The sequence below is a fragment of the Magnolia sinica genome, chromosome 3 (assembly GCF_029962835.1).
Source record: "Magnolia sinica isolate HGM2019 chromosome 3, MsV1, whole genome shotgun sequence".
NCBI lineage: Eukaryota > Viridiplantae > Streptophyta > Magnoliopsida > Magnoliales > Magnoliaceae > Magnolia > Magnolia sinica.
Window position 1 is genome coordinate 11,666,424 of NC_080575.1, and position 14,496 is coordinate 11,680,919.

Below are 14,496 nucleotides of genomic sequence, written 5' to 3' on the forward strand. Positions count from 1 at the left end.
GTGGAGCTGCAGTTGAAAGCAGAGATTCTTCTGGGTGAAATGATGTTTTTGCCCTTTTCGGTGTAGGCTCCATCTCTAACACAGGTACATGACGCTTTTTCATCAGGCCATGTCAGGGGTTATAGGGGATCCTGTAACTTCTGGTTACAGGTATCCTATGTACTTATGGCCTGAAATTGGGGTTAGTCAGTCACCAGACCATTGGCGAATTCCTCTAACTGTCCATTTTCTATGGACATGTGCAGCCCACCTGATGACCTGGCAGGGTGATTTTCAGGCGACGGTGCATGCAGGGTGGGCACCGCCTAATGAATGGGCTCGATCTTTTACACGAACGAGTGACACATGGGTTGTTTCCTTCTGGTGCTTGCAGATGGGCACCTGCAAGAATCATTCCCCTTTTAAAGGCATATGTAAAATGAAACCACCTGGTGTGCATTGCATTTTGCTTAAACTTAAATCTATTATTCCTGTATCCGTCCTCACCACCTCAGTTGGATTTTGCATTTGCAAACAGGAAGATGAAGAAAATTCCGAGCAGTTGGCGTCCTCACCCTTGGACAAAGTAGTGGCTTATCGGCTGCCTGCTAGAATCACGGCCATAGAATGTACAACATATTCCTCCAAGGATGTTGGAGCATTTGAGGTGTCCTTGTCCCAAGATATCTCGACACAGCCAGAGCATAACAATGGCGATTCATTATCTGAGTCATCGAGTTGTGGGTCCCCACATTCATCAGAACTCAGGGAGAATAAGCATTCTACCTCTCACCCAAGTAGATATTTCACAAGTTCCAAGGCGAAGGAAGAAGCAGAAAAGGTGAGATCAGTCTCGCCGACTACTTGTGCAGGTGATGTCCCTGAGATCCCCATTCCAGACTCTAGCAATAGGCTGGAGGATTGCATAGTGGATGACTCGCAGGAGGAAGCTGATGCTGCAGAGGAGAGCAAAGACACTGGAGACTCTCTCTCTTCCTGCCCCAAAATTCCTCCATCCTCGTTCTGTCAAGACATTGAGCCATCGGAAGATGACAATCTTTTGGACGATGATGCGGTGCAGTTGATCAGTGATGGTTTGGATTCTAGATCAAGACGCCGGGGCTACAAACGCTCAAAGCTTGTGCCTCCTGAGGGAGGGAGAAGGCGCACTCGAAGTTGCACCCGCTTCTGAGACTATGGAGCCTCTTGTGAATTCATGCCTTGATTTGCCATGGTGTATATGTGTTTTTTTTTTTTTTTCAAAGTAGGTTGTCTCGAATAGGAGCTGGTCTAATCTTTTATCTTGGGCTGTCTTTTTGAGATGGTGAAAGGCCCTCGTAGAATATCGTTTGAGAGGCTTTAAACATTTTTGGGTTGGATCCGGATTCCATCAGTGGTAATTCAGATTATCAATGGGTTAAGATGGTCAGTTTTCCTGGTTCTGGAGGCGGCTGGGGAAGTGAATTGTCCTAGGATGACTTGACAGTGATTTTAAGACATCATTCCTTGATTAGGTTTCTGAAAAGAGTGTGTGTGTGTGTGTGAAATGGTACTATGAGGTTTCCCATGAGGTCAAGCTGTGTGGGCCCCGCTGTGATGTGTGTTGAAAATCTATCCCGTCAGTCAGATGCACCATTCCATGGTGGGTGACGGGCTTAAAATTCAAGTCAATCCATAACTTGGGTGGGCCACACAACATACAATAGTTGAAAGGGCTAACCCTCCCATTAAAACATTCATAATCATTCATTTGGCCTACTGAGATGTGGTTCACAAATCCAGCCCATCCATTGTGTCTCCCACTTGGATGAGGGGTCAGACCAAGTTTCAGCTGCATCCAAAACTCAGGTGGGCCCTGCCAAGTGCTTTTATATGTTTTAGGCATGTCTTCACATGATTTTAGATGGTATGGCCCACCTGAGTTCCGTATATGGTTGATTTTTAGGATATCCCATAATCTAAAGGGACCAATCAAATGCATGGTGTTGATGTTCGACACACATCACAGTGAGGCCCACACAGCTGACTCATGGGAAGTTCCCATGAGGTCGACCTCATAGTACCATTTCCATGTAGATCATGGTTCAAAAAATCGACTCCACTCAATTTTCAGCTGGGTTGGGTTGAATTGAAGACTAGACCCAACTCAGATTCAGATGTTTGCTCATCATCATCATCATCCAATCCTTATCCCAACTAATTGTTCATCGATGTTTAATTATTGTAAATTGGAAATATTAAGAATCCAATTAGATATTTAAATAGTTAAATTTGGTATATAACTCATATAAAATGTTACTTAAATCAACGACTACAGAGATACCTACATGTTGCTTCTCTTCATCTCCATCTAGGAGGTTAGTGACTGACTGGGCTCAGTTCATACGAGTCTAGGCCAAGTGACGACCAGTACCAAGTTTCCCAGTGACTCAACTTGAAATTTCAACAAGTCTGAGTTGCCATTGGCCGAGTTTCAAGTCAATCTAGGGTTGGTGCTAGGAACTAACGGCTCAGCTCTTGGTCCGGTCATGTGCTAGTCCATCTGTTTTCAAACTGTCGACTGGGTTTGGGCCTGGAATGGCTCTCTCAATTTCTGGGCTGGGCCTGCGCTATTAAGTATTTTAGCCTGACCTGCTCAGCCTATTTGATGTGGGCATGTGTTCATTTGGTCTATCCTACATGCGTGACTTTCAAATCTATCAGGCAGCACATGCATTTTGTGTTACTGTTTACAGCCCACTTGATCGACAGATGTATTAGGGAGATTCAGTTAGTAGATTGGCATCTATCAGTTTTTGGGTCTGGCCCAGGCTCGATTTAAAAATAAATAAATAATAAAATCAGTCAGGCATGGGCCTGCCGTGATTGGTTGTGGTGGGTTGGACCATGCTCGTGGCTAACATGGCCCACCTCATTTCCACCCCCTTACAGAACTGATTGATTTGCAGACTCGGCCCATGTTTTTGAAAACTATGGTATTATAATCATGCTTTATTGATGAATCTCACCTTTAAATCTTGGACTTTAAATATGAGCCTTTAAATATTCATTTCACACAACAATCACTTGTTATGATGGCCTGAGTAGCATCAGAGTCCAGGACATGAACAGTTCGAATAATCATTTAAGAGAGACGTGTATCTACTATCTAATAAAATCGACACGTTAATATCCTCAATTTAATGGATATTATTTAACTTAGCTAACATAACAGCCCTCCAAAAACACAACTTTATGCATTTACTTTTTTCCCAATATCTGCAGGAAGTTGGACCCATCCCTTCCTCAATTGGGAAGGGTCCGCATCGATCCCTCTTCCAAGGCAGGCCTGGTAATCGAGGGGGGTGTGGGTGGCGACCTCTCACTTTCATGCTTCGTATGAGATGTTGATGGCAGACCATCTGTCTTTTTGCCTATTGTATTTCAGTGCTTTGAGGTTGTCTCTGGCCTTAACAGTAAATCTTGCTAAAGTAAATGTTGGGAGTTTGGATAGAGCCTCAAGAGGTAGAGCAGTTTGCTGGTATCATTGGTTGCTCAGTAGGATCTTTCATTGTGTGGGAAAACCACCTAAACATCTTTGGGAGTGGGTTGAGAGGGTTGAGTGGATGCTCACTAGGGAAAACCACCTAAACACAAATGCAGGGAACACTCCATATTTGTGTTTGACAAACTAAAATAAAACTTTATATCAAACGGACTCGACTTAAATTCAAAAAATTTGTGTACTCTCGCAAACCAATCTCATGTGAGGACCATCTCAACATATAGACTTTGGCCCTCTTTTGTGTTTACGCACAAAAATAAGGGCATTTTACTCATAAGATGGGCCACACCAGTATGTTGAATGTGGACCTTTGGCGGGCGCATGTGATGAGGAGACACATACTGCAGGAAGTTGAGAAATGCCCGGGTCGTTACTCTTGCTCGGGTGGTAGACTCTTGGGAGTTTCAACTCCCGGTCAAGGGTTGAAGTACCCATAGGTCGTGAAATTCCACCAGCGTGAGTGTGTGGGGTGTGTGCGTGTGTAAAATAATAATAATAATATTATTATTATTGAGAAATGCTCCAGTGCTCTTAGAGCACTATAAGATATAGAGCTCCTAGCTGCATCGGTTCATTGGGACAATCAAATCCATTCTTGATTTGGCCTTATTTTCTATAGCCATCCATTTTTTCAAGTCATGGATGGGCTGGTTATGATTGCCTAAGTAATTCTTTAGAATCATGAACAATCAATGATTGTCCCTTGCAAATAGATGGCCTATTTTTGTGTAAATGATCTTCACCATCCATATTAAAGGCCATTGATCAAGTGATTAATGGTGTTTGCATGGTAGCCATAAAAAAGTTTGTTGGACCTAATGAACAGTCTGGATCAATCAATCTGACTGTGTAAGTGTCCTGAAGCGTCTAGGAGCACAATAGCTTATAGTGCTCCAAGAGCACTGGATCATCTCTCTAACAACTATAAGGGTGTGTTTGGTTGCACCAATCTCATTCTAAAGCCATGCCCTTGGCTTTGTCAAGAAAAATCTCTAGTATATGACATTGAACTCTTTTAAGGTGGCAACCAAACAGGTCCTTGTTATCTTTTCGTAGTCCATTTAAGATATCACAATCTGGGATGTTTTTGGGTATTCCCATCCATAGTGGAGGCCCATCTTTTCAACCGTCTCAAACACCCCACCTTGGAGCCACTTGTCTGACCTATCATGCCTAGGCCCAGGTTGACGCCCACTTAGATACAGAGCCTCAAAAAGCTCATTTGTAGGACACCCTAGTTTCCTTTACGCAAACAACCTAAACCAAGCCCAAAACAGGCTTGGCCAGGATCGGTCCGCTTAGGGCTGAGGCTGGGCCTAGGCTTGGCAGACCCCTAGCCCTAGGCCCTCAGTGCACTATAGTGCGCCTAGTTGCATTGGGATACTTACACAGTCCAATCCATTGATCTAGATTGCTCATGAGTTCCAATTCATATTTCATGGGCCACCATGGAAACATCATACTGTCTAACAAATATTAGATATTTGATCATTGGACTTTAAACATGGACAGTCAAGATCATTCCCACAAAAATAGGTCCAATCAACACATCATGGATTGCTTATGATTCTAGAGAATCATTTTTGTTAGGGAATCATAACCATCCCAATTCATAGCTTGAGAAAAGGGTGGCTAAAGAAAATAAGGCCAAAATAGTGACGGATTAGATCATCTGATCACTGTGATTTAAACCAGGTAGCCCATGAAATGTGTTCTGAACTTGATGAACGGTTTGGATGGGTCAATTGGAATATACAAGTAAATCGATACAACTAGGAGCACTGTAACTCCAAGAGCACTAGAGCATCTCCCCAAAAAGCAATCAAAAACTCAAGAACACATGGTACCTATCAAAGGCAGAACGTTGTATTAGCATGAAGATTATCATCAAATGTTGATTAGATCGACAAGCTGCCAAACTGTTTGTTCCAGTCCTCATAGGACCCTAGTTCATTTGCTGAAACAGAAGGTCTCACCTCTTGTAATGCATCCTCGAAGTCCTACAAATCACCATCAAAAGCATATATGGTCTCAGCTTGGAGATGTATGCGATTATGTAGCCATGCATGCATGAATGTATGATGTCAGAAATTATCCGTGATCCTGATGCACTTTGAGCATGAATATTGTCCTGGTGTGCCCTTCAGTAATACAAGTGGGACCAAGTAAGGTTGACAATGGGCCAGGTCGGCCTGTGGGTCAACTCCCCCGACTCGCTTCTGAGGGTTTGTCCCAAGCTAAATGTGTAGCATGACCCGTTTAAGTAAATGGGTCTGATTTGGTTTGAACCTTACCCAACCCGACCAGCCCATGTAGCTAACCAATAGAATGGACCAGACGACCCAATCCAACCTAACCCAACCCAAAAAACCAAAACAAATTAATACATGACAATTGACAAGTGTAGATACATACAAATGATGTCTGTATGTATTCGCTAAATGGCAGGGCTGGTGTACCTTTTGTCCAATGTTCCTTTCTTACACCTGAGTGCAGTGGTCCAAGTTTCAGCCAGGACCTGTTTGTTTACAGTTAAATGGGAAGGCTTGGGTCGGGCCACAAGGTAATGGGTCGCTGGTCCAGTCCGGGCTGGAATTCTTCGAGCTTGGGACCCCTGCCAGACCCGAACTTGACCCATTGACACCCATAGCCCTGGGATCCAGACTGTTGATCTCAAGGGCCCTGCTGTGAATAGAGAGATGCCCCCAAAAACCCTTGCAGATTGAGAAACACTTGCCTCCGTTCAGTGGCATGCCCATGTCCATAAAAATGTGGGCATGCGGTCCGCTGATCCAGAGTGTTGATGTGATGGGTACCTGAGTAGATGGTTGTTGATCCAAAAATATTCCAGCTTGGAAGATCCATCTGAGCAATGTGTATAGTGATGCATGTTCTTCTTAACCGTCTATTTGTTGACAGCCAATTGAAGGTTTTGACTTGGGTCCCATCAGACCATTCTAGATAACCAAAGCATGTTCCGCACTTCTAAACAATGGTGCATCAGGTCCATATAATTTCTCCATACAAAATAGACAAATAAGAAATAATGCAGCAACAATCTGGAAAGAAAGGCCAAAAGATTGGAAGACATCTAAAAATCCCCCATCAAGTGTAGCCCATCATATCAACTGTCTGGATAAGTAAACCATGGGCCTCATTGAAATTATTGATGTCCTGATGCATCAGGACCTGGCCCAACAACTCCTCGTCTGATTTATACATGCATGCATGTGTATATGGATGTTTTACCTGAAGTGTGACAGGCCTCATATCCTCCTTTCTCAATTTTGTAATCTCAACGCCTTGTCTAAGAGCCTCTCTCAGCGGTCCCATTGATGCATCCTTCACTAGGTTCTTCATGTCCGATCCAGAATACCCTAAAAAATCAAAGTGGGTCAGTTCAAATTTGGCCACAAATTGATGAAAAGATTGGGCTGGCCATCCATACCGTTCATCTTATAGGCCCCACTGTGAATGAGGGATGGCTCAAACATCTTCAAAATTAGAAGATCCCAGCCATCAGATATTAGCTGGCTGTTTTTCCCAGACCATCATTGTACCTTCTGTTAATTCCTTAACCAATGGGATAAGCTACTGATTAAAGTGGTAGGATCCTCAAGTCTGGGATATTTTGGGGCATCCCCAGTAGCCTCAGTAGGACCAATCATAAAAATTGTCTGATCACCAAACCACAGGTCCTGTGCTGGTATGGACTGTGTGCAATAGGACACTAAGCAGTCTGACGTGTCACGTTGGGAGATTGTGGGTAGATTTGAGATAGAATCATGTAAGTAGATACCTGCAGTTAGCCTGCATATGGTCACAGTATCATCCTCTGAGAGCTTGAACAGGCCGTCTTTTTCCAGAAGATTACGAATGATCCAAGCTCTTGCTTCTTCATCACCACCATCAATGCAATGTTCTAAAATTGTTTTCTCGAGGATAAAAACAACAAGAAAGCAATGTATGTATCTTACCTGAGGAAGGGAGAGGGATATATAGTCGTTTTGTGAGACGTCGGCGTGCCGCCTCGTCGAGTTCTTGGGGCCTATTCGTTGCTCCTGTTTTTAAAATTATATAACAATCAGAACCAACAGAACAGACTAAGATGATCTGTACAGTACTAAGGCTTGCAAACATGTAGCTTTCTGAGAACACCGATTCCATGTGGGGCCAATCTGGTGGTCCAGACTGTTGATTTGACGAGGCTGAACAACAGGTAGGGGGTGACACTACAAGAATCTCCGAGATTAAAGATCTTAACGCTTTGATCCGTGGCGATGGCATATTTTTCATTGAATGTGGAATGACCGCCTATTGTCTATTTATAGATGAGCAAGGGTGATCTTACAATCTGGAAGAGTTTTGAGTCGCCGCCAAGTAGGGCTGCATGGAATCATAGTTCAAAAACCCAAAAACTTGACTCAACCTAATGTTCAGCCAGGTTGGATCAACTCAAATGCTTGACCCTACTCAACTCAATATTTAATAATTGAAAATACTAGGTATACCAACAAATTTCTAAACTAGCTAGAACTAGCATAAGTAACATAAAAGAGAAGTATTATCACAAAAAAAGGTTGGCGTGCTGGTTGAGTCTCTCCTTGTGCGTGAGGGTGGGGGTTTGATTCCCATGACGAGTTTTCCCATGTTAGGGTTGAGTCAGATCCATAACTGAGTTACCAAGAGACTTGGCTCGAAATCTCGCCGAGTCAAGTTGACTCGTACAAGTTTCGAGTTGACTCAATGAGTTTCAGAACTATGTATGGGAATCATGCCCCTCAGAAAACTACGCATTTTTCTGAGGCCCAGTAACCTAAACTTTGTAACCAACCCAGTGTAACGATTATGCTATAGGTGATCAGTCCGTCCTCCCTAGAGTATAACATTTACACTGGGTTGGTTACAAAGTTTAGGTTGCTGAGCAAAAATTAGTACACACACACACACACAGAGACAAAATGATAATAAAGGTTGTAGAGAAAAGCTGGTTGTACTTGATCAGTCCTCTAGATATATTCTAGAGCAAATTTAACAAGAAATAGGGGAGTAATTGAAGGTAAAAGAAAACATGTAGGAGTCTGTGATTGAGGGTGCTGCCAAAGGCAGGGTGGTCAAGAGCATAGTTTCCGATTTTGTTGATCTCCCTAGCCTGCTCTGAACCGAGCAGATTGAACTGATTCGCAATTTGTTATGAATCAATTTGCATTTTTCACAAATTTGGTGGATTCAATAGACAATTGCAACAACTAAAATCTGTTTGAATTCATCATTTCTATTCCAAGTAAATTCTTCAAATATCTATATCCTCAACCCCTAAATCTGCCCAAAGTTCAAGAGTCTCTGAATGTGACAAAATCCTGAGCTCGAGAAGATCAGACAAAAGATCTAGAGTAAGGATTTTGACAGCTTGTGCCTTTTGCTGATTGAACTAATGGTGAACTGAACCAAGTGAATTGGATTACTAACTAGAGTCCCCAAGAATTAAAAACAGCAAAACTGCAAACCTAGCGAGTATGGTTGAGAGTCCAGGATGTTTTGGAAAGAGATTATCATACATTGAAACTGAAAGATGCAGCTCATGAATAATTATTAGTTGTTCTTGAAAGACTCAGGCCACACGTGAGTTTCACCCTGATGACAGTCAAGAGAGAGTGATGATGCAGAATGGAAAAATAAAAGGTGGGTTTTGCCCCTTTGACAGAGACTTTTTGTTTGAGTGATTGGTTCATTTTTCTGAATTTCTTATTGTCGTGCTTTATTTTCTCTCTCCTACTTCTTATAGAAAATATAAGAAAGAGAGAGAGAGAGAGAGAGAGAGAGAGAGAGGGAACACATAGCCACTTGGTAAAATTCTCAAGCTCAAGCAGACAGCAATAGTTCAGTCAAAAAAGATATATAAAGGAAATCTACATCCAATGAGCCCAAAGAATAACAAACATGAAGAAAGACACCAATTTATGTAATATGACATCTAATTGGTTAAGGTTTATAAACAAACAGATTTCAATGAAGAATAATGCCATAGCCCCTAATGAATGGGAACTTTCATAGTCACCTACCTCCCCCCTTACATGTGATGGAGGGGAAGGTGGATTTGAACTGCCAATCTAGTGGGCCACAAGGATGCAGTGCACTGTACAGAAACCAAAATAATCACCATGGTCCTAACTGTGACTATTGCCCACTCTTTCCTGCTGATTGTCAACCATTAACAGATTCTTTTTTCTACCATCCGTTTGAGAACCAGAGATTGGATGGCTAGGATCATCTGATCCATTTAGTTTTTAACTGTATTGATTGTTCCACCCCCACCACTACTGTACAGTAAGAGGTAGGTTTCTATTTAATGAGAAGCAGGTTGTTTGGGAGTTCTGAACAACGAGGTACAATCCCAATTTCATTGTGCATTCCATGCCGAATAGGAAAGCAGGCACTTTCTTGAAGATACAAAAGTTTAACGTAAACATAGCGAATTGGTTCATAGTAATGCAACAGCATGCATCTCTTTAAGACTGAAATTTAGAAATGCATGTAACCCACCAAGCTTAGAAGTCTTAGAATTTTAACTGACCTTTCAGCTTTTCTAATCAATATTTCCAATCATAGACATAATAAACCAAGGTAACCTGAACTGTGGGCTGCTCTGATATGTGAAATGGGAACAGGTATGTGGTACAGGAATGGGTTTGCACTACGCTAATTACACTAATACTCAGTAAACTATGGGTAGGATCATTCAGGTCACTCCAATACGTACTACTAATCATAAACAATATAGTTATATACAAATTGATATTGTCATGTATACTTGAAGCAATGAAATTTTTTTTCTAAAAGGCAAGCATTTTCTTTTGGGAAGCAAGCATTTTTATTTTTATTTTGGAAGGCATGCTTTTTTTTCGAAGGCAAGCTTTTTTTGGATGTTATGATTTGAGCTCCTGAATGCTTTGTGTTCGGTTGTATGCCTGTTATTGCATAAATCAAATTATGAATCACTGCATTCTCAACATAAATTTACATTATGATGCTCCATGGTGTGGCATGCGCATAGTTCAGGATGTTTCTCCATTCTATAGGATGCTCCAAAACCCATGTAAGTCACTCAACTCTTGCTATCCATTCCACTTTTGGTCCTCCCTAATATCTATGTCCTGTGTATGGGGGACACAGATTCGATAGATCATCTCTTCATCCACTGCATCTTTGCTCGTAAGATTTGTGACTTTTTTTTCTAAATGCCTTCAATATGGCATAGGCAATGCCAAAGTCGGTGGATGGTACGCTTTGGGCTTGGCACGAGGGAGCCACCGGGAAAGATGGAAAGGCGCTATGGCATCTTGTTATCGTAGCAGTCTTGTGGGGGGAAATTCCAAAATAGAAGCGTGTCCATGGAGAAGGTTGTTAGGAAAATTGTTGTTCTATATCTCAAAACACAAACACACATGCACGCACGCACCCACCCACCCACCCACCCCCACACACACACACACATTATAACTTAATCACCAATAAGAATAGAGAATCATAATTTCGGGTTGGTAAAAATAGCGATCCAGATTGCAAATGACCTGTAATCCAAATCATGTGATTCAGAATGAAAAAATGGAGTGGCAATCCAGGTACATGATAATTAACTACTAACAAGAAGGTCTTGAATAATTCATTAGTTACCTATGAGCAGAATTTGTTCATTTCCACTATCAAAACCTTCCATCTCAATCAGAAACTGGGTTTTAAGTCTTCTACTCGATTCATGCTCACCTTCAGACTTACGCTGCAATCATAAACGATATTCCCATCATAACAGCATATTTTCTCATTGATGAATCCTGCAATCAAGTAGACAGAGAAACATACCTGAGACAGTAGCGAATCTATTTCATCCACAAATATTACAGCAGGCTGACGACAGCTGGCAACACCAAAAAGTGCCCTTACTAGCTTTTCGCCCTCACCTATCTACAGTCATCAGTCGACATGTCAAATGTCCCAGACAGAAACCAGAAGGAGATGGTAGTTGATGGCATTTTGATTGTTTAATCACTTAACCATCAATGGATGAGCTCCTCAAAAAAAAAAAAAAAAAAAAAAACCCACCCATGGATGAGTTTATATACTTGTTGGTAATACAAGCGTGCTTATGAAAAGAATGGTTACTTTAAAGCTCATCCAATTCCCCGGTATATAGATCATAAAAAGGGTATTTTGATAGATAAATACATTTGTTGGTCAGTTAAGTGTCATGGGCAATTTGGCTTGAGTGCCGTAACCGTAACTTCCATGAGAGAGTGTGGCCCAGATGCAATTTTTCTAGAGTGGGCGTCATCTTTTTTGCAGCTTTGGAAAGCATTTTGGGGTTCCCCCCTTGTATTCAGGATGACACCTCATCATCCTTCTTATGGTTTGTTAATCCTTTAAAAAAAAAAAAAAAAAAAATGTTGGTCAGGGACTAAGGATTTTCTGAAATGCAATTGATGGCTACAGCGGTTCCACATGATGTTGCTTTAAGTCAGAGAGGGGGTGTCACAAGCTACAAATAATAGGGGGATTGACAGATTTCAAGATTGTTTCAACATCTATCAGCACAAATTCACCTCCTTTTGGGGTGCCCCCCTCTTTCTATTCGGGATGATGCCTCATCATCCTTCTTTTGGTTTGGAAAAAACATTTTTGTTTATCCTCAAAAAAAATGTTGGTCAGTAACAAGGATTTTGTGAGTATGCAATTTCTGCAATTGATGGCTACAGCAGTTCCACGTGATGTAGCTTTAAGTCGGTAAAAGTGTGTCACAAGCTACAAATATCAGGGGGATTGATAGATTTCAAGATTGTTTGCACATCTATCAGCACAAGTTCACCTCCCAATTCAAAATGTGAAAGATCCCATTCACACCTTTCCTATCCAGTGACATTCGCTAACTTCCTCCAGAGTTTTAACCCATTCATACTTAGCTGTATTCTTCTTTTCTTTAATGTACTGCATTGATGCACAGGAATTCTCAACAGCATGTTTTATTATCCATAAACAATTAATGTATTCTTCTGAAGTTCGTATATACAAGTATCTCACACACCAATCCATAGCTCAAGTGGTAGGCTGAGTGAGAGTAACCTCATTTCAAGACTGAGGTCTTGGTATTGATTCCCAAGTGGGGTGTGGCTAACAGTGGGGTGTGTACTAACATGCTAACCCAAAAATAATAATAATAATAATAATAATAAATTAAATAAAATAAAATTGTATCACCAGTTTCCTAAAACATCAAATAGATTAAATGTTTGGATGGATTTGAAAAAAGAATCACAGGACAGTAACAGGATTTCCAAAAATAACAATTTCTTCCATTTTGTACTTCTTAAGTAACTTCAACTTACATATCCCATCTTGAGGGACGGTTTCTTCCATTCATACTCTCTCAATTCATAGAGTTCAGAGTCATACAAAGGAGACACCATATTGTAGCTGCAGATTGCCCATTTAATGAGCATGTTCCCACATTCAAATCCGGAAAATATATACACGAATGGCATCTAACTCTGAACAATACAATCATATAAAGATGTCCATGAATACAAGCACTGTATGAGAAGTTTGTATAATATTTATACCCAACATATAAAATTTATTATAACGGGCATACGTCTACAAGGCTGTTAGGGCAACTTCAGTTATATGTTTCTTCCTGTGTTCATGTGCCATTCATAGACTTTATAAAGTATAGTGGGACACTATTTATCTAGATTCAGCTTCTTCTTCTTCTTTTAATACTTGAAAGTTGAAACTAAGAACTGATAATTCAGATAGAACCACTTTGGCTTTTGGCCAATATGGAAATTTTTTTCCTGTCTTTGTAGGACGGAAAATAAGGTCGCCAATTCTCTTGCCAAAGAGGGGGTGATGAGAGGGTCAAAAAGAACTGGCTCCCTGGTGTCACTCCGTTGATGCATTTCATCTTGCTTTCTGATGAGGTTTCCATTACCTTTACAAAAACAAAAAAACAAAAAACAAAGAAGAAAAAACAAAGAAGAAGAAGAAGAAGAAGAAGAAAGACTAGGAACTGATAATTACATAGTTATCTGTTGATATTGTAAGCTTCCTGCTAAGGGTCAGATTTGATGGGGTTGCAGTGTGTGACACCTCATTTACGCATTTGAATAGGGTTACCCTGCACACCCCCATTATCTTCCAGAATGGTCTCATATTATTTTGTTATGCAGCGCAGACATACAATAAGAGTGAAATTACGAAAACCTACCCACTTGCTTGTCAATGAACTAGCAGAAATGTAGAAAAAGGTTGCTTTAGCCTCTCCAGCAATAGCTTTCCCGATCATTGTCTTACCCGTCCCCTAACAATTAAGACTATTCAGCATAGTTGAAACTAAGAAGACATGTGGCTCTAAAACTCCAGCATCTGTAACTACTTACAGGAGGACCAAATAGAAGAAGGCCTCTTCCTGGAGAACGACAACCTTTGAATATGTCAGGACGTAAAAGAGGCCATATAACCATCTCGGTCACACATTTTTTGGCATGCTCCAAGCCAGCTGCAATATTAGGAAAATAATGTGAATAAATTAACAAAATTTGATGACAAACAAATCAGAATGAGAACACCCTGCTAAGGCTGCTCACAGAGTGGGGCTTTGAATCCTACATCCGGATGCATGTGCAATATCCAGGACAAGTTTATGATTAGTTGTATTTTCTTAGGGTCCATTCGGGTAAGGGATCCTACGAAATTAGGATTATCCCTAATCCTGATTTTGGTAGGCCCCATGACCTCCACATCGGATTTCCCACACTAAGTTGGGGCACCTTCCTCCACAAATGCAATGGAAGCTTTAGAAAAAAAAAAAAAATTTAAATGCCACTGATTGCAATTATAGGGAGGAAACCACCACTTTAGAGCATCAATCTGACTTGAAGGGCATTGGGCCACCAAAAATCAGAATCAGACTTAATCCCAAT

At 41.2% G+C, this 14,496-nt stretch overlaps 2 protein-coding genes across 10 annotated transcripts in view; one reads left to right on the forward strand and one right to left on the reverse strand.

The window, feature by feature from the left end:
- The window catches only part of LOC131239515 (probable ubiquitin-like-specific protease 2B), a 37,520-nt gene extending 36,153 nt beyond the window's left edge, over positions 1-1,367 (forward strand). For all 6 annotated transcript variants that reach the window (XM_058237250.1, XM_058237255.1, XM_058237253.1 and 3 more), the window contains one exon: positions 518-1,367. In XM_058237250.1, the coding sequence (XP_058093233.1) occupies positions 518-1,171 (654 nt within the window). In that variant the 3' untranslated portion in view covers positions 1,172-1,367. The remainder of the gene's footprint in view (positions 1-517) is intronic.
- A 4,000-nt stretch (positions 1,368-5,367) lies between these two features.
- Positions 5,368-14,496, reverse strand: part of LOC131239516 (ATPase family AAA domain-containing protein FIGL1) — a 51,662-nt gene continuing 42,533 nt past the window's right edge. Inside the window, exons 6-14 of one of the 4 annotated variants that reach the window (XM_058237257.1) lie at positions 13,954-14,072; positions 13,782-13,874; positions 11,384-11,485; positions 11,198-11,300; positions 7,501-7,584; positions 7,323-7,418; positions 6,773-6,900; positions 5,818-5,875; positions 5,368-5,523 (exon numbers count right to left, since the gene is read on the reverse strand). In XM_058237257.1, coding sequence (XP_058093240.1) covers positions 5,840-5,875; positions 6,773-6,900; positions 7,323-7,418; positions 7,501-7,584; positions 11,198-11,300; positions 11,384-11,485; positions 13,782-13,874; positions 13,954-14,072 — 761 coding nt within the window. In that variant the 3' untranslated portion in view covers positions 5,368-5,523; positions 5,818-5,839. The remainder of the gene's footprint in view (positions 5,524-5,817; positions 5,876-6,772; positions 6,901-7,322; positions 7,419-7,500; positions 7,585-11,197; positions 11,301-11,383; positions 11,486-13,781; positions 13,875-13,953; positions 14,073-14,496) is intronic. The other 3 variants (XM_058237256.1, XM_058237259.1, XM_058237258.1) reach the window with 3 other exon arrangements.